This window comes from Pituophis catenifer, unplaced genomic scaffold (assembly GCF_029215685.1).
Source record: "Pituophis catenifer annectens isolate HBS135680 unplaced genomic scaffold, rPitCat1.0.hap2 SCAF_9, whole genome shotgun sequence".
NCBI classification, from domain to species: Eukaryota; Metazoa; Chordata; class Lepidosauria; order Squamata; family Colubridae; genus Pituophis; species Pituophis catenifer.
Genome location: NW_027256889.1, coordinates 16,843,852 through 16,864,173, shown reverse-complemented (window position 1 = coordinate 16,864,173; position 20,322 = coordinate 16,843,852). Strand labels below are relative to the sequence as shown.

Below are 20,322 nucleotides of genomic sequence, written 5' to 3'. Positions count from 1 at the left end.
CTCCTCGGCAGCTTTTTCTCTGACCGCGGCATCACGCGTTTTCTTCCTCGGGCAGCAAAAACACTCGATTTTTAAAAACAGCTAATAATAACATTTTTAGACATGGAATTCCACCCCGAATCACATTCTAGCATCCGTTATTACATTTGAGGAAAAAATTTTTTTTGCTCGTGGGCAGCTTTTTTTCTGACGGCGGCATCACGCGTTTTCTTCCTCGGGCACCAAAAACACTCGATTTTTAAAAACAGCTAATAATAACATTTTTAGACATGGAATTCCACCCCGAATCACATTCTAGCATCCGTTATTACATTTGAGGAAAAAAAATTTTTTGCTCCTCGGCAGCTTTTTTTCTGACCGCGGCATCACGCGTTTTCTTCCTCGGGCAGCAAAAACACTCGATTTTTAAAAACAGCTAATAATAACATTTTTAGACATGGAATTCCACCCCGAATCACATTCTAGCATCTGTTATTACATTTGAGGAAAAAAAATTTTTTTCCTCCTGGGCAGCTTTTTTTCTGACCGCGGCATCACGCGTTTTCCTACTCGGGCATCAAAAACACTCGATTTTTAAAAACAGCTAATAATAACATTTTTAAACATGGAACTCCACTCCAAATCACATTCTAGCATCCGTTATTACATTTGAGGAAAAAAATTTTTTTGCTCCTGGGCAGCTTTTTTTCTGACCGCGGCATCACGCGTTTTCTTCCTCGGGCAGCAAAAACACTCGATTTTTAAAAACAGCTAATAATAATATTTTTAGACATGGAATTCCACCCCGAATCACATTCTAGCATCCGTTATTACATTTGAGAAAAAATAATTTTTTTGCTCCTGGGCAGCTTTTTTTCTGACCCCGGCATCACGCGTTTTCCTCCTCGGGCACCAAAAACACTCTATTTTTAAAAACAGCTAATAATAACATTTTTAGACATGGAATTCCACCCCGAATCACATTCTAGCATCCGTTATTACATTTGAGAAAAAAAAAATTTTTTCCTCCTGGGCAGCTTTTTTTCTGACCCCGGCATCACGCGTTTTCTTTCTCGGGCAGCAAAAACACTCGATTTTTTAAAAACAGCTAATAATAATATTTTTAGACATGGAATTCCACCCCGAATCACATTCTAGCATCCGTTATTACATTTGAGAAAAAAAATTTTTTGGCTCCTCGGCAGCTTTTTTTCTGACCCCGGCATCACGCGTTTACTTCCTCGGGCAGCAAAAACACTCGATTTTTTAAAAACAGCTAATAATAACATTTTTAAACATGGAATTCCACCCCGAATCACATTCTAGCATCCGTTATTACATTTGAGAAAAAAAAATTTTTGGCTCCTCGGCAGCTTTTTTTCTGACCGCGGCATCACGCGTTTTCTTCCTCGGGCAGCAAAAACACTCGATTTTTAAAAACAGCTAATAATAACATTTTTAAACATGGAATTCCACCCCGAATCACATTCTAGCATCCGTTATTACATTTGAGGAAAAAAAATTTTTTGCTCCTGGGCAGCTTTTTTTCTGACCGCGGCATCACGCGTTTTCCTCCTCGGGCAGCAAAAACACTCGATTTTTAAAAACAGCTAATAATAACATTTTTAAACATGGAATTCCACCCCGAATCACATTCTAGCATCCGTTATTACATTTGAGAAAAAAAAATTTTTTTGCTCCTCAGCAGCTTTTTTTCTGACGGCGGCATCATGCGTTTTCTTCCTCGGGCAGCAAAAACACTCGATTTTTAAAAACAGCTAATAATAACATTTTTAGACATGGAATTCCACCCCGAATCACATTCTAGCATCCGTTATTACATTTGAGAAAAAAAAATTTTTTTCCTCCTGGGCAGCTTTTTTTCTGACGGCGGCATCACGCGTTTTCTTCCTCGGGCAGCAAAAACACTCGATTTTTAAAAACAGCTAATAATAACATTTTTAGACATGGAATTCCACCCCGAATCACATTCTAGCATCCGTTAGTACATTTGAGAAAAAAAATTTTTTTGCTCCTGGGCAGCTTTTTTTCTGACCGCGGCATCACGCGTTTTCCTCCTTACTTACTTACTTACTTACTTAATGTAAGTAAGTGTACGCCATGTACCCAATATTATTTATTTTTTTATTTTATTTTATTTATTATTATTATTATTTATTGGTCAAGTGTGATTGGACACACAAGAAATTTGTCTTGGTGCATATACTCTCAGTGGACATAAAAGAAAAGATACGTTCATCAAAAAGTCACAACACTTAATTGTACCCTACGACTTATCGAGTTTACCTTATGACTCTTGATGAATGTATCTTTTCTTTTATGTACACTGAGAGCATATGCACCAAGACAAATTCCTTGTGTGTCCAATCACACTTGGCCAATAAAAGAAAAATTGTATTGCTTTTATTTTGAAGGCAATTTTTTTCCCAATTTATGTATATGCATGGGTACATGCCTATGCACCTTCAAAGCCCTACTGGTTTGGCCCTTGACAACAGCCCCAGTTTCTCATGTGGCCTCTTGGAAAAATTAATTGCCCTCCCCTGGGCTAAAGAGACAGACTGTAAGAGTAGCATTGCTAAATAAAAACATAGAAACAACCTATATCCTTTTGATTTTACTTCTGTGTTGTATCTTTTAAAATTTTGCTGGTCATTAACCAAATAAACATTGCTGTTAATATATAATTGCTAGAGTTCAATCTTGTTGGTCAAGTTTACTCCTCTTTTAGTCAGAATATAACCATTGCTCTTTAATTACACCATACGCTCGGCCAAATACCCTTCACTGCAAAAAAAAAGGCGTATGCAGGACACACCTTAAATCAAGGATGAAAATGAAGATTTCATATAGACTGATTACAGGTTAGAGTTATGTGAACTGTAGACATGCAGAGGTGGGATCAACAATTACCCTTCAATTAATTTTATAGTAAAGTACCAAGAAGCAGAACCAGGTAATTTTTCTTTTAATATAAATAATTAAAACCTGCTCTGGCTTTGCTATAATACATGTTTTGTTTAATAATAGTAATAATAGAAATTGTATATTAAAAAATTGACCACTGAAAAAGCTGACACAATCTGAAAGTCCTTCCTTCCTAGCCAGTCCTTCATGTAGAACTGGAATTCTTCTGAATGCCGTGCCTGGCATGGACAAAAGACACCTTTTGCCGGAACTTCATACTGATTGGCAGCTGACGCCGAAGAAGCTGATCTTCTGAGTCCACAGGATGAGGGTCATCGTAAATGGTAGAAATGAGGCCGTAGCCGTCCCTACGTGGATTCTTGGGTTTGGTGAAAGTCGGAAGTTTCTCACCATGATACCTAAAGAAGAGCAGAGAATGAGTCGGTCTTCAGAGACAAAGCAGAGATATTCTGCTTTCAGCTCTGTACAATATAAAAAGTATATTAGAGGGGGAAAAAATCCCAAATCTAGCAAATAAAAAGGAATACAACTGATGCAATTCTTTTTGTGATCCTGGCAAATATTTTATAGGGCCGCCGTTCTGAAATCTGGCAGAAACACTTTTGCTTATTACCGTGTTTCCCCGAAAATAAGATCCTGTCTTTTTTTTTTTTTTTTTTTTTTTTTGAACCCTGAAATAAGCGCTTGGCCTTATTGCCATGTGCTCAAAAGCCCGATTGGGCTTATTATCAGGGGATGTCTTATTTTGGGGGAAACAGGGTAGCATGCATATACAATATGTTTAGTGTGTGAATATTTTCAGTAATTAATGTGAAGAGACAAGGATACTTGTAAGTTTCAGTTAGGTATATTTGGGAGAAGAAAAAAATATTCTATTTGTTGCATTTAATGACTCATACAAACTCAATTTACAATCACAACAAGAATGATTAAAAGGTCCATGGAAATAGCCATTCCAAATATTAAAGCATCTTTGGTGCCAACAGTTAAAACATCCACACACACCAAAAAGCCAATAATAAGACATTCACAGTATAAAGACTTTAATCCTAATAGCACATACCAAACTATGATATCTGAATCACACGGACAACAATCACAACCAAAGGGACAGTCATCCATCAAAAGTCCTATAGAATATAGTTTTGAGATTAACAAACTTCCAGAAAGCCTGCAGTGTGCTGGCCAATCTAATATCACGAATTATTCTACATTATTGGGATCATAATGGAGAAACAGCATCTTCATCTTCAGCTTCCTTCACTTTACCGTAGTGAGGCGTCTCTCCTTGGAGGCTTTTCCTCTTGGCCAGTCCTTCATGGGGCTGAAGGAGGAGGATCTGAAGATATCTTAATGCCAAGCTACCCAGGGTTTTATAGGTCAATTTTTTATTCATCTTAGTTTGTATTAGTTTTCATATTTACTGAAATTATTTTCAATAAAATCTCTCTTTATAAAAATGGCTGGGTGTGTGTGCGTATGTTCCAGCATAACTCTGGAATGCCTCCAGCAATTTCAACCAAACTTGGTACACAGATGACTTACTCTCTGGAAAAAAATACTGTGGGGATAAGACACCCCTAACACCTCTTGGGGTGCGTGTTCTGTTAACAGCCTATACTGCCTTAAAATGGCTTCTACTGTACTGCCTTAAAATGGCTTCTACTGTGCAGCACAGTGGAGTTGCCATGGTAATGACTTTACAGTACTCCACAAGGGGGCTCCCTCTGGTAACGGGAAAAATCCAACATTAGAAATTACGTTTGGTCTGGACATTTTCAACAAGGCTTTGATTATTCCTGAGGACAAGTGTATGGCCATGATCAATAAAACATTACTGCAACTCGGCCTGCCTGCACCACTACGAGACCAACACGACGTACTTCACGCAGATTATATACGAGAAAAGAACTACGTCAAACAGCTTAGTGCATATATCACTAGCTGCACTTACTTTGAAAGAGACCCGTATCACTTACCCCAAACCTCTCTTGCATCGGGGATTCCGTCCCTCATTGTCCAAGGCTTCAGCCATTCCTGAACTGCTGCTTCCCAAGCCAAGACCTTCGCTCCAGCCCTGTCTTTCCATCACTTTTCGGCCAATGCCCTGGCATAGAAAGAAAATCAGTTCTAAAGCAACAAAGCACTGACGCCAGAATAAAGTGAGGAACCAGGTTTTTTAATTAAAGAAACAGTTTCCTCATTCTAACAAGCATACAGGCAGTTCTCATCTTATAACCACAATTGAGCCCAAAATTTCCATTGCTCAATTTAGTAAATTCTGCTCCATTTTATGGAAACACTGGTTAAGCAAATCATTCCCGTTATTAAGTGAGCAATGTGGTCATTACGCATATCTGGCTTTTCCCATTGAGTTTGCTGGTCAGAAACCAGCTTGGGAAGGCTACAAATGGTAATCAGATGACCCCGGAACAGTGCAACTGTCATAAATACATGCCAGGTGCCCAAATTCTGATTGTGTGACCATGGGGATGCTTCAGTGGTTGTAAGTGTGAAAATCAGTCATAAGTCACTTTTTTTCATTGCTGTTGTAACTTCAAATGGTCACCAAACTAATGGCTCTATGTTGAACCATTAGTTTGGTTCAACATACAGTAGTGGCCAAAATTGTGGAAACCTTTTGGAAAAAGTGTATTTTTGATGGCTAATAACTCCACTTTTTTTTTGGAGTTTCAAAATAACCCTATTCCACTGGTGGAATGGCCTGGGAATAGCCCATACCTTAACCCAACTGAAAATCTATGGAGCCGACTAAAGAAAGGTGTTAGTCAGAAGCAACCCAGCAATAAAACCCAGTTAATAGAAACAATCATTCAATCTTGGTTTCACATTATAACAGCCGCAGAACTAAAAGACTTGGTTCACTCCATGGGAAGATGTTGTAAGGCCGTAATTCACGCTAAAGGTTACTCAGCTAAGCATTAACTGACATGGTGGTAATTATATCTCATTTTTCCTATGGTGATCATTTTTGTATATCTTGTTTTTTCTGTGTTTCACTTTTCTTCTTTATACTATAACTGCTATTCAATAGCAAATCCTTCATAAAAGTTATTGCATTACACTCTTGATTAAATTATCTTTCCATTGATGTATAATTTTATGGTACTACTAAAAAAAAAAAAGTGGTGTTATCAGCTAGTTTTAGAAAATACACATTCCCCAAAAGGTTTCCAAAATTTTGGCCACTACTGTAGTTGGGGGTGGCTTTAGCATCATACAACAGCCGTCATTCTCCTTGCCTCTTGTGCTATAATCATACATTTCATTAACATCTGCAGCAAAATTATTATCTCAGCTAATGACTTTTCAATATCTGATCTATTTTATTTCAGACAAGTAGTATGAGGGGTCCTCAGTGCTCTCTGAGCTTGGTTGTTTTCTTACAGGTTTTCCATAACATCATCAGTTTCATTTCATAGTTTGGGTAATGAAACATCTGTAAGAAAACAATCAAGCTCAGAGAGCACCGAGGACCCTTCATTTCAACCCTGAGCTACAAATATTCTCCTTTATTGGTAACAAGTAGTATATTCCAACTTCAGTTCTTACCTTGGTATATTTTTCAAAATTCCCAATTCGTTGACCCAGGATAGACCCATCTTCTAAACCCTTCCGAAGCCTCTGTTCAAACCGCATCTGTACCAAATCTTTAGCATCTTTGTCACCACCATCTAGAACAAATGGAAATCCCATATAATTTTTTTGCCACAAGAAAAGAGAAAATTCAATAGGATAATAGAGGAGGGAGGCTTTGTCTACATATGAGGCATATGAAGGCCTGGGTGCTCCTGGTGAAATGAGACCAGGCAGAAAAGCAGGGGGAAAATGTCCACCAAGACTTTGGACAGTTAGTGAAGGAGGTATCAGTCTAGGTAAAGGCAGCTTTAGATGCTCAGCATTTGCTTATCAACTCCAACAAGATGTGTGCGAGCAAAGCAACTCACAACCAGTGAACTAATGGGCTGAAGCTGACCAGGCTAAGGATGCTAGCCAGATGAATACCTGGTAGGCAGAGGCAGAATTCCCCCCCCCCCCCATTTTCTTCCCCAAAAGCTAAGGTGCATCTTATACTCCGAAAAATATGGTAACTTTCATATTTTCAATTTTGAATTGTGTTTGACAGAATGCCAGGGCAAGATGACTGTTTCCCCTAAAATAAGACATCCCCTGATAATAAGCCCAATCGGGCTTTTGAGCGCATGCACTAAAATAAGCTCTTCCCTGAAAATAAGCCCTCCCCAAAAATATTTAAACGCATGCGCAGCTGGTCCCCTCCATTTCCTCTCGTTTTCTCCACGCACCCCAAAATAATAAGACCTCCCCAAAAATACGGCCAAGTGCTTATTTCAGGGTTCAAAAAAATTTAAGACAGGGTCTTATTTTCAGGGAAACACGGTAATATCTCACCCTGCCAGTAGAGCAAGTACAATTCTTGCTAAACTGAAGCTTCCAGGTACACCAGAATGCAGATTTCATTTATTCCTGTCAACATAGATCAATACCTTTGTCATAGTAGATACTCATGTCGACATCCCAATCGTCAGCTGTCTCTTCATCAAAATCTGCCAAAAAGAAAAGTTCTGTGTGAAGAAAGTATATGCAACTCATTGCCACCGCTCTTCCTGTATTACCATCCCCTGCTTTACAATATCCAAGTGCTTTATGAACGCTCCATGTATCGAAGCAAAGCCAGATCTTATATCCTGTCTCGTTCATAGCTTTTTATAAAATGGTAACATAAAAAGGACATCCTCTCCTCTATGAACTTGCAATGTACCAATAATATTTATTGAGTCTTTGCTCTAATTGCCCTAATTCTACCCTAATCTTTGGGGAGGGGGCCAGGAAGAGGAGGAGGATAGAACTGAACTTAGAATAACTTTATTGTCACTTTGAATGTACACTAATTGGCCTACATTAAACTGCAACTTTGTTGCATACAGCTCTCAAAGGGTCACCACCTCCAATATACACGACATAAACATGACAAAATAAATACAAAATTATACATATACCCACATATAATTATATGACACAGAGAAACAACACAGTCTAGTTCATATGTATACATGTACATGGCAAGAAAAATGAATCTTGAGAGTTTACCAGACGGATGCCATAGGGAACAAAGCTGTTACAGAATCTGGTAGTCCTGCTAGAAATATTTTGAAACCTCCTCCAAGAGGGGAGAAACAGAAACAGACCGTAAAGTGGTGTGTGAGGTCTCTAACAACGCTTTGAGCTTTAAGCACATAGTGCTTATAAGCAGTATCCTGAATAACAGGAAGCAAACTTCCTACTGAGGCACTGCTGCCACCAAACCAAACAGTGATGCAGTTTGTTAAAAGGCTCTCAACAGTGAAATAAAGGAAGATGTATGAATCCATGCCAGCAACTAACCCTACTTTTGATATTTCTACATACCTCAGGCATCAGCATTTCTATATGTTTCATTCATGAGAAGGGGCCAAGTATTTACAAAAGCTATCATTGGAAAAAAAGCATCCAGACTTTAGTAGCAACACAGAATTAAGACCTCCGTTAATTTACCTGCTCCCTCTTCTTGCCAATATTGTGCATCTGTGTAGAAGACTAACCCGGAGCCTCCTTTCTCCCACTTTAGCTCAATTTCCTCCTCATACAAACGTTCCTTTGTGCGTTCCTGGCTGGTGACATCTTCATGCAAGGCTTCATGCCGTTCCCACTCTTCACATCTATCATCATCCTCCTGTAGCAGCAAGTCAGATGATCAGGAACAGAAGAATAATACAGTTAAAATTTGGCTCCCCCATCTGAATTAACATTCCCCTTGGGTTTTTTTTTTTAATTTTTAGCTGTGTATTTTGTGAAAAGAAAGGATCTTTCTATTACAGTATACAACTTCAAATGCATACAATTAGTCCTGAGAATGCAAAAACTAAAAAAATCTTAGGCCAAAGGCCAGAAAAGCAACTCGTTACTTCGGCTAATCAGTTCTGACTTCAGATTCACAAGAATCTTTTCTAGCTTGTAACAAGGTAAAGGTTTCCTTCGCACATATGTGCTAATCGTTCCCGACTCTAGGGGGCGGTGCTCATCTCCGTTTCAAAGCCGAAGAGCCAGTGCTGTCTGAAGACGTCTCCGTGGTCATGTGGCCGGCATGACTAAATGCCACGGATTTAGCACGGAACGCTGTTACCTTCCCACCAAAGGGGGTCCCTATTTTTCTACTTGCATTTTTTACTGCTTTCGAACTGCTAGGTTGGGAGAAGCTGGGACAAGTAACAGGAGCTCACCCCGTTATGCGGCACTAGGGATTCAAACCGCTGAACTGCTGACCTTTCAATCGACATCTTAGCCACTGAGCCATCACATGCCTTTCTAGCTTGTACACGTTAATAAATAATGTTCTCCCCCCTCCCCCCCCAAAAGAAATAAGCTAGCAACTTTAACTAGATACCGATAATAACATATATAATAGCTCCGTGTTTGACAATTAGAAGAAACTACTTACGCAATCCAGTTCGGAGTCATCTGTTTCCTTCTTTTCTGGATCTTCATGGTCTCCCTCTTCTGCATCACCATCTTGATTTAACTCTACACTTGGCAAGTAGTCTCCTTCTGTTATTTCTTCTCCTGTAGCTGTGTAAACTCGCTCCTCTTCTACAATAATATTAGTTCCCTCATATGAAAAGGGTACATTCCCATACCTGCGAGATGAGCCAGATTTAGGGAACTGTAACTGCAGTTTTTTAATGACACGGCTGGGCATTCGGCAAGTTCTGATAAGCTCTAAGAAGACTCTCAACGGAGTTCCCACATTTCCATAAGGCATTACAGCGGGAGGATTCAGTTCAGGGACTCGTTCAAAATCATCCTGAGTGAAAGTGTCTCTTGATATAGTATGGCACTCCTTTTTGGTTTTATAACAAAATAAACCGGTCTCTGTGAATATACACAGAAATATACAAGTAAGAAAGCAAGCTAGTACAGTAACAGTTTGCATTATTTAGGGCTACTGGATATGGGCTGCAAAAAAACACCAGATGATAATTGTCTTCCAGCTTTTTCAGCCCATATTTAAGAGCACTAGTATTTACTATGTTTGCACAGTGGTCTCACACTGTGCTTAACTTCTATTTGTTTAATTTGTATAGCTGCCCATCTCACATACATGACTCTGGACAGCTCACAAAGTTAACAGAAAAAAACAACAGACATCCCCCTCCCCAAACAAACATACAGAAACCATTACAAACACTAACATTATTAAAATCATAAAATAATCTGCAAGGGTGTAATCCAATATACTAACAATGTAGTCATTTAGCAGGTTCCACACCACCATTGCCAAATCCCCAACCATGACAGCAAAGTCAAGCTTTCAGGCCCTTTGTGAAGGCCAGAAGAACCAGGCCAATTTAAGTTCTAGGTAATAACGCCCCAAAAGGGCAGGTGCCAGAGCAGGAAACGCTTTCTTCCTGGGTACCATCAGGTGACATCCCTTAATACAGAGGTCAGCAACCCGTGGCTCTGGAGCCGCATGTGGCTCTTTCATCCCTCTGCTGTGGCTCCCTGTTGCTGGTCAGCTCCACAATTGATAGGGCTTTCAGTTAGGATAGGTAGAGGAAAAAGGACGCCGTGCTAAGAGGAAGCTCTATGGTAGGAGAACCGGACTTCCGGTCAGCAGAGGAAAAAGGACACCGCACTAGGAGGAGACTATGATGGGGGAACTGGACTTCCGGTCAGCTCCAGAATTGAACGGGGGCTTCTGGTTAGGAACTTTGTGGCTCTTTTGAGTGTTTAAGGTTGCCGACCCCTGCCTTAATAGATGGGAGCCATACACAACAAGCCTATCCCAAGATGTGATGTCATAGCAGATGTAACCAAGGAGAGACAATTCCTCCGATCCTTAAATCCTCTTCCTGCTCCTTTCTTCTAGACAGTGGTTCCTACACATTGTCATCACACCTCCCTTTAGTGTGACAATGTACACACCTCTCCCAAAAACCCAATCCCGAGCTGACACAAACGATGAAAACAATAGTGACAGTCTGCGAAAAGTGGATTATTAACTAAACTGCGCATCTCCCAAACTCGCAGTTTGGGGGTCCCTGTTCTAGTCGCAAAGCGGGAGAAACGGTGACACGAAACCGTGCGCAGGACCCTTCGGTCTCTTCTTAATACCTCTGTCTGGGGAAATCCGGACTCTTCGTATGACGCACCGCCCAGGCAGCGTCTCCCCCTGCGCGTCGATCCACCGTTTGCCTGAATACATGCGAACCAAGCGGAGAGACCACCCGGGCTTCACCGCCACCAGGCAGCAGCAGGTCCGCCTTCCTGGCCTTGAAGGGCCGCCCAGCTGCTCCTCCCGCTCAGGGCGATGCCGATAATGGAAGCAAAGGAAGCCGCCGGCTTCGATGAACTGGCTGAAGTAGGAGCGGAGATCGGCAGAGCGAAGCTGGGCTGGAACGCAGCTCACCAGGCAGTAGTGGTCGCCGCGCTCCGGGGAGGAAGAAGCCGGAGCTACGTCCGCCATCTTGCAAACACCTGGGATGAGTCACGTGACCTCGCGCGGAACCGGCTTCGCGACGCGGATTGATGGCGTCACCAACTGAACGGAAACGGGCCATAGAGATAGGTTTAAGGCCAACGTACAGAAAAGTCCATAGGAAAAAAAAAAAAAGACACCAATGTTAAGGGTTTTTTGGTTGCAAACATATTTTTGGCTTACAGAAAACTCGAGCTTTAGATCCTCTGAGCTTTGTGACGCTCAATAAATCAGGCTTTCCTTACAGAAATGTCAGAGGGTGGAATTCAGAGTTGGGGAAGTATTCACTTGGCGACTGAATTTAGACTAGTGTTATTCCACTTCAGCGGCAACCCTTACTGGCTGGGAGTTGAATAACATATTAAATGCACTGCAGTCTCTGAACTGAGACGTATTATGTTGGAAGAAATGTCCATCAGACACTGGAAACATGGAGACTGCTTGGAAAGATGGTTTAATGGTGGACAGGATCACATGGCTTGAGCTCCTGAGTAGAAAACAAAGAAGCCCCAGATGCTGGGAGTGCCTTAGTTTTATGCCCTCTGTTGGGCCCCACCTCTGAGTTTCTTATTCCTGTATAAGAAATGTATCCTGATTGATTGTCAAAGTGCCAGGTGATCTAGGGGTCTTAGCTAACTTTGTAGGTTGTCTCTCAAGCTTGCTTGAGTCTTGCCATGTAGTGAGTTTCTGTTGCTAGATGGATCCTATTGTGTTGCAGATGATGGCCCATTGACAAAGGTGGGGGGAATGAGTGAGCTTAGTGAGGCCTTAATGACCCATTGACAATTGGGAGGGGGGGGTGGCAGGGAGCTGCTTTGTCTTTAAAACTTGTTTCTCCATTTCTCATCCAGGGAAATATAATATTCTGCCTTTTTTAATATTTCCTAAAATATTTCATTCTTCTAGGAGAAGGGTGAGTGCTAACTTCCTACAATTACTTGGCCATTAAGATGCTCAGGCTCTGGCCTCTTCTGGGCAAGGTCTGCCTTCCTATTGGTTATTGTGCAAAACTGGGGGCTGCATCTGAAGAAGGCTAGCTAGACTTTGCATTACAGGGGCTCCTTCTGTTATCTTGGATCAGGGGTGGGTTTCTACTGGTTCGCCCCAGTTCGGGTGAACCGGTAGCGGTGGCGGCAGCGGGAGGCTCCACCGACCCGCCCAGACGTCATCAAAAACGTTCTGCACGTGCGCAGAAGGTTCTGTGCATGCACAGAAGTGCTGCACGCTAACGCGTTACCGATAGCAAACCGGTAGTGTTGGGATTTGAATCCCATTTCTGTCTTGGATACACATTTCTGAAAAGCAGCTCCTCACCAGATGGGTGTTAAATTATTCGGGCAAGCAATAGTTAGAGGAATAAAGGTAGTCCTTGACTTACAACCCAATGGAGTCCCAAATTTCTGTTGGTAAGTGAGACATTTGTTATGTGAATTTTGCCCCATTTTATGACCTTTCTTGCCACAGCTGCTAACTAAATCACTGCAGCTGTTAAAAGATAGTAACATGATAGCAATATGATTGTTAAATGAATCTGGCTTCCCAATTAACTTTGCTTATCAGAAGGTTGCAAATGGCGATCACATGACCCCGGGATACTGCAACCATGATAAAAGTCAGTTGCCAAACATCACATGACTGAGGATGCTGCAGTGGTCATGTGAAAAATGGTCATAAGTCACTTTTTGCAGTGCCATACCGGTAGTAACTTCAAATGGTCACTAAATGAACTGCTGTAAGTTGAGGGCTACCTGTAATGAAGGATTTTTTCCCTTCCACAATGGACTATTTATTTAAGCCAGTGAAACTGACAAGAGTTTTGCCAGTTTCCTTACCTCCATCTGATAAGAGGAATAATAGCATAGTACATTTATGTTCCCCCACCTCACCAATTCCCACGTGGATTTCTTGGACAAATCACAGAGGGGGCTAATGAGAAAGGACCATCAATGGAATCTACTTCTCCAGGACTTGCTCTCAGAAAGTATAGAGATTGGTGCTTGCTTTCCTGGCATATCTTGATTAAGAGGTAAAAGAAGTAGAGGAATCCCACCAGCTGGTAGCTATGGTAATGTCTGTCTAGACAGAACTCTTGCCTACCGTCAATGCGGCATAGATTGAAATCCAGCAGCAGTTTCTTTAAGCCACTTTCAATTCCAATGTCAGGCTTCCAAGTAACACCTCCAACGAAAGAAGACTTTAATTTCCTCAAAGTTCCATTTTATTGAAGATGTCATATTGGCACATCTGGGAAAACCCGAATCTGAAAGCTTCCAGGTTTTCCCCACCCAAAAGAAAGTTCAAGTCCCTGCCCAGTACCCACATGTCCATCACATGATCCAATCAGGCACCATCCAAAACTGAAGATACCTCCCAGTCACCTCATCGCAGCTGCAGGGCACAGTGGCCTTGACTCTCTGAGAAAAGAATGTTATTTTGACTACATATCACCCATACTCTATACAATCCCACCTCCCAATTTCCCACAGTAGAAAATGTGGCAGGCCTGAAGGCCGAACTGTAACAGATGGCTTCCAGGTCTGACATCCAGTTTTCGTATGAGATGAGCAGGTTTAAGCTAATGTGTGGAAGAATCCTAAATTCAGCCAGCTGGTGTTTTATTAAACAAATAGAGTTTGGTACGATACAGAAACTTATAAATTGGAGATGGCTTTGGGGCCCATTTCTTAGAAATCTAGAAGTAGAAAGTTCTCCATCCAAGATGTTCAGCTATCCTGAAAGACTTCCAGCCAGTAAGAGGTCACCACCTCAAGGGTCACTTCATTATCAAACTGCTTTCTAACATCCCACGGGTGGAAGGACAATGGGGATTTTGCAGTATCCTTCCCCTGGAGTGGGATGGGAATGGAGATTTTGCAGTATCCTTCCCCTGCCACGCCCACCAAGCTACACCCACCAAGCCACGCCCACAGAACCGGTAGTAAAAAAATTTGGATTTCACCACTGAGATAGATAGATCTTTTCAGCGTTCATTAATAAATAGTCACGGAACAAACTGTGAATGCTTTTATTTATTTATTTTTCTTTAAAAAACAATAACTTAAATTTCTCACTACGTACAAATCACAAGAAGCACCTCCTCCCAAAATACTAACATTGGAAATTTGTGCAAAGAGGGCAGAAACCAGCATCTCAAACCAGCACAGCACTATAAACTGCAGAGGAGAAAAGCAGCTGCTTTAGGCAACCTATGCGAAGCAAGCTGGAGGGAAAAGAAACCCCAGTCCAACAGGAAAATGAATAATGGAAATTGACATTTTCTGACCTTAGCTCTCCTCAATGCACAAATCTATACGAAAAGTCAGGATACCTTACAGCAAAGTGTTTGCACTTGAAGATTGGAATGTATGATTATGCAGGTCACTATTCTTATTTTAAAAATTGTTTGGAAAAATGAGTTGCATTTGTATACATATCCTTTTTTTTAGGAACTAGGAGAAGGTTGGTTGTATTCTGAAAGACCTCCTGGCTCTTTTTTTACTAGGAAATCCTGGGGTTATATTTTGGAAGGGAGGCTGTGGGTTATTTCCACTCAATGGCAGTTCCCAGGAATCTTTCTGTAGGCAAGACATCCCTATAGAAATAGAACTTTGAAACTGAAGCCAATATAAATGAAGTAAAAAAAATCAATACTGTATGCCTCACTTTGGAGTTGCAGGCATGTTTGAACAACTACAACTGATGACACCGAGCACCGAGGACTCGGCACAGTTTTGTGGTGCCAAATACATTTGCTACGAATGCTGCTATGTTAGCACAGGAATTACCTACTCCAAACACCTTATTACAAGCCCAATACTTCACAGGGCCTGGTACACGTTGCATTCTTGCATTGTCCAGGAAGAAAATACGAGTTCACCCACTAGCAGCTTCTTTGTCTGCAGAGCGTCTGCTAAGATGTTATGCTTCGTCCGTCATGTGTTCCAAAATTAATTCTCTTGTGATCGAAAACCAAGCAAAGTATGGGTTCCCTGACCCAACCGCACGAGGATGTTATTGTTACTTCAACTATTTCATCAGCAGCATCTCTATTAAAAGCTCAAGAATGTCTGTCTTTCCAATGATGGGTTCGAAGAAAAGATCTGTAATGAGAGTTGGGGGAATGGATCTCAAGGAGGAAGAACTCAGCAGGACTCGGGCAAATCGACCTTGATCTTCCAAGTGGAGAAGCACTAGGACTTGTTGGAGTGCTTGCTGAGCTTCTCGCTGGAGGCTCTCAATGTACGAGGAAGCCCGGAGACCTGGAATGTCTGGAAGGAGGGGGAGAGAGAGGGAGAGAGAAGAGAGAATCTGAAATTAATCACAGAATCCTTGAAAAGGTAAACTGACTTCCTTCATTTGCCTGTGATAGAAGGTTAAATTATGCAAAGTTAACTCATTAGATTTAGAGTGTGTTCATTATTTATTCCTCATTATTTACTCCTCAACCTCTTCTATGAGAGGTACAGCTAATATCCTCCTCCATCTTATAATTCTTTTCAATTTCTCTGTCGTTTCCTTCCTAAAAAACAAATCTATTCAGGAAGAAACAGTATCCTGCCAACAGATATTTGATAGGGACATTTGAAAGAAGGAGCCCCACAAAATAGAAGTGTTTATATTAAACCTATCACAGTTCTGTCATGGTCCGCTTGCTTTTTTAACATCATTATGAAGCCATTGCACATTGATTAATTGTTACAGGTAATTGTCTGATTCCTATTAATATTTCCATGTAGCAGTTTAGGGCCCTCCTAAAAAACATGCCTATAGGTGGATAAAAAATGAAGGATAAACTTAATAAACCAAAGCTGAATTCAAATGAAATAGAAGTGCTTATAATTCTAGGAATGATAGATCTTCCAGTGCTGATGGGGAAGTTACAGTCCAGAAGGATCAGGTGCCCATTTGAGAGAGGTTCTAGCATCTCTAATTTTAGTCATGAAGTTCATGAGAGATGGTATTGCCTGCCATCTGTCTCAGGGTAACCAATCTGCAAGAGATACTGTGAAGAAAGTGACATCGAAGACAGAGAAGAATGCTATTTGCCACCTCAGTCTTTTTTTTGATTGGAGGTGCAGAATATCACAGCAATAAATACAAATGTCCACTAATGAGATTGCTTGATTGGTGATATCTGGGTTCAAGCTGGAAAGAGCTGATGACTAAGATTTGCCATTCAGTGGATGGACAGAATGAAAAGTTTTATTCCTAAAATAAATGGAAAAGTACTGTGGATTTTTGAAGCTGACAACTAAAAGGGTTGGGAGGCTGGGCTTCTTTTTTTTCTTTTTTTTTTTGGTGGTTGATACTGTGAACTGTTGCATTCGGTATCTTTATATCTCCTTGAAAAATGCTCACAGATTTTCATATCTAATATCTAATGCAATACTTGGTTTCTTAGAAGAGAAAACTGATTCTAAAAGGCTGCCTCAGAATTTCCACCATGCTATGAAAAGGGAGGCCCCAAACTACTGTATGGAACTTCCTAGTTTAAAGGTGGTTTATTTGGGCTGCTTCTCAAAAAATACTAGAAACTGTTTTTAAACAAGATCAAGAAATCTGCAGCTTTATTAATTTTATTTTTAAAAAATTCTAATCCTATAAAAAGATGTTCCTGATGCAATCAAGTATTTTATTAATACTACCGCTGCTGAACACAGAATTAAAAAGCAGTTTCCTTTATCCACAAGAAAAATTCCTTCTCCTAAGTTTTTGCCTTGCTGTAAGTTTGTACATATTTTAATAAAGCATCAAGTGCTTTTGTCTATGAAAAGATCCAACACCACAAATTCATTAATTTACAAATCAGTGAATATACTCTTGTCCTGTTGGGCACTTTCAAGATTCTTCGTAGTTTTTCTCCATGTTTTTAAAGTGCGTATTGCTATGTATCTGTAGCAGAGAATTTATTAAAATTTAGACTGCCCAGCTCATTATCCAAAGTGACTCCGAATGGCGAAACAGCCTCAACAGATGGATTACTGTTCTAATGGCAATAGTTGATGCTGCTTTGGTTATGTAAAGTTTATAATCTTTGGATTTAAAAAATTCCTCTAGCAGGATAATTTATGATGCTCTTCCCTTAATTTTTTGTTTGACTCACTAAAAAGAATGAAACTAGCCAGGGCTGAGAATCTATAGAAGAATATTGCTTGTTTTCCCATCAGTTATAAGGAAAATGGCATGGAGTGTGGCCCGCTGATGACCTTCCGTGCATGGGGACACGGCACTTACCTGGGTTGAACAGAATTGCGCCTTTCAGATAAGCATATTCTTTAGGACTCAAGTCTAGGCTCCAGAAAGAGTTTAAGCAGCGCTGGAGGCGCTGCACGCTGGCCATGGTGGGCTGCACCCGCTGCAATTCTTGTCTCTTACACTGGCCGTCAAGGAGGATCCTCTCCAGCATGCTGGGTACAGGGGTCTCCATCACCTCAAAGGTCACCATCTCCTGAACCAAGCCCAGAAGGAAAAGGGGAGCCCAGCAGCTGTCCAGCAGCAAGAGCTGGTCTTCCCAAGGCAGGAGCTGGAAAGAAGGCAGGTTCTTCATGAAGCTGATGGTCTTCACCAAGACGTCAGAAGCTGCCTGGCAGGTAGCTTGTGGGGTCTGAAGGCAAACGGTACGGCGCTTGTGGCACAAGCAGCGTTGTTGGGAAGAGCCACGGCTACCCTTGTGGTGAGTCAAGTTCTCACTCAGCAGGGTGTAGAGAATGGCATTTCCACGGTTCTCGTGATGGCAAGGACACTTCTCACACTCCATATTCATGCGAGAGCCACGCTGACTCACTCAGAACAATCAAAAGCAAGTGCTTTCCTCCCGCCTGCTGCTTCGGCAAGTGTCCAACCCCCTTCAGCTACAGCTCTGGTTACTCTGTGGCTTCTTGCGCCCTCTCCTTGGCTGCTATCATCTCTGCTTATAAGGCTCCCGAATGGGCGAATAAATCCACCCACTTCAGCAGCCTTGACCTCCCGTTGATGAGCGGCAGCAGTTCATTGAAAAACAAGGGCTGCCCTGAGCTGATTGGTCAGCATGAAGTGAGGGCTCCACGTGGCTCAGAGGACCATTTTCTCAATGAAGGTGCCAGAAGACTTGGACCTTAACGGGGATCGCTGGTATCAGTATAAACAAAGTCATTAACCCAGCCTGTACCATGGCACCAAGGCTGCAGTCTGTAATCAGGTTTCAGGAAATGATAGGGGTCACTGCCAAGGAGTTCACAAAACACACACACACACACACCAAGTCCAACAAAGAGAGTCCTATGCAAACAGTTCATAAAGCTTTAGCCTTGGAATAAGCAACCTGGAAGTCATGTAATCTGAAGATTGTTTAACTCAGACAGCTGCTCTTGGTTAATAATGAAGAGGGCAAGGGACAAAAAAAAAAAAAAAAAGAGCTAACGGGCTCACCATGACTAAAAGCGGGGTGTAGTTGTCTTATTCGGAGATACTGGAAGTGTATACATGCTTGTTTTCTATTTAATACAAATTCAGGTTGAACAGAGGGCATTTCCAAACTTAATTGGGTGGAGGGGGGGCAAAGTTACAGGCAGGTTTTCCCTCCCCCTTTTTTTGTTGGCTCCCCTGCAAGACATCAAACAAGTAGACAATGCTTCCATAGAATCTTAATGCTCCACAATCTATTTTCCTACATGTAGCATTTATACACATGACCATGTTGGGGAAAGCTGGCTAAGGTGGTCTAAAAGTTGAGCAGATGACAAGAATACAAGTGTGCCGAGGCAATTAAATGAAAAAGGTCTTCTGCAGCCATGACATAAGCCTAAGACTGAAAATCAGGCTTGTCAGATGTTACACCTTTTCTATCCTGCTCTACGGAGTAGAGTTGGTCTCTGACAGGAAACCACTTGAAGAAACTAGAAGCATTTGAAATGTGGATTTACAGACGGCTCTTAGGTACAAATGAGGTGGTGATAAGCCGCCTGGGAAAGGAAAGGGAAATCATCAAGGCCATTAAAAAGCGAAAGTTAGAATATTTTGGACATGCGATGTGACACCCAGAAAAATATGGCATCCTTCTGTCAGCGTTCCAGAAAAACCCCAGCTCCAAGTAAAGACGCGGAAGCAAGCATTTCCCCCAAAGTTCTCTTTACTAGAATAGGCAAACTGGCACATCTGGGAAAACCCAAATCTAAAAAGCCCAGGTTTTCCTTTAGTAAGTCAAAGCTCCCAAAACCATCCCTCCCCCCCCATCGATCACATGCTCCAATCAACGTCCGTTCCATCTCGACCCAGCCCCGACCACCCCTTCTCCAGATGCTGGATCGCCCTGACCTTGACCGACAGGAAGAATGCTATTATGTCTACTAACAACCCCCCTCCTTAATCCCCCCCTCCTGCTTTCCCACACGAGAAGGTGGCAGCATTGAAGCTTCCGGCCTAATATGGCTTCCAAAACTGACACCTTCACTTAATCCTCCAAGGAAAGATTGAAGGCAAACGAGTTCCAGGCAGAAGAACATCATGGCTTCAAAACCTAAGGGACTGGTTTGGACAAAACTCAGCAGCACTTTTTCATACGGCTGTTGACAAAAATAGGATGGCCAACATGATCGCCAACGTCCGATCACGGATATGGCACAAGAAGAGGCAATTAAGACCAGTGCCCCATGGCAGAAAATAAGGCTGTGTAGCAATTCAGATTCAAGAGAAAATGGGAATTTGGAGCAGGTACACCACCTCAGTTGACATGCCAATGAATCCAGCACATTTTCCCCCTTGGGTCATTGGTCTGCACAGCCTGAGAAGTAACACTGTGTAGTTTCTAGCAGGGAAGAAACACTAAAGTGTTTGAAACATCTGATAGTCTAGCGCTGATGGAT

The 20,322-nt window shown here is 41.7% G+C and overlaps 2 protein-coding genes across 2 annotated transcripts; both read right to left on the bottom strand.

The window, feature by feature from the left end:
* Positions 1-2,952: 2,952 nt before the first annotated feature.
* On the bottom strand, positions 2,953-11,476 carry GPATCH3 (G-patch domain containing 3). The gene is made up of 7 exons (XM_070949676.1): positions 11,119-11,476; positions 9,446-9,876; positions 8,503-8,680; positions 7,455-7,514; positions 6,502-6,623; positions 4,908-5,035; positions 2,953-3,326 (listed from the first exon to the last, which is right to left on the bottom strand). The coding sequence occupies exons 1-7, from the start codon at positions 11,468-11,470 to the stop codon at positions 3,113-3,115; spliced, it is 1,485 nt and encodes a 494-aa protein (XP_070805777.1). The 5' UTR covers positions 11,471-11,476; the 3' UTR covers positions 2,953-3,112.
* Positions 11,477-14,554: 3,078 nt separating this feature from the next.
* NR0B2 (nuclear receptor subfamily 0 group B member 2) lies at positions 14,555-18,357 on the bottom strand. Its single transcript, XM_070949678.1, has 2 exons — positions 17,717-18,357; positions 14,555-15,750 (listed from the first exon to the last, which is right to left on the bottom strand). Exons 1-2 carry the CDS (start codon positions 18,243-18,245, stop codon positions 15,509-15,511), a joined length of 771 nt encoding a protein of 256 aa, XP_070805779.1. The 5' UTR covers positions 18,246-18,357; the 3' UTR covers positions 14,555-15,508.
* Between the last annotated feature and the right edge of the window lie 1,965 nt (positions 18,358-20,322).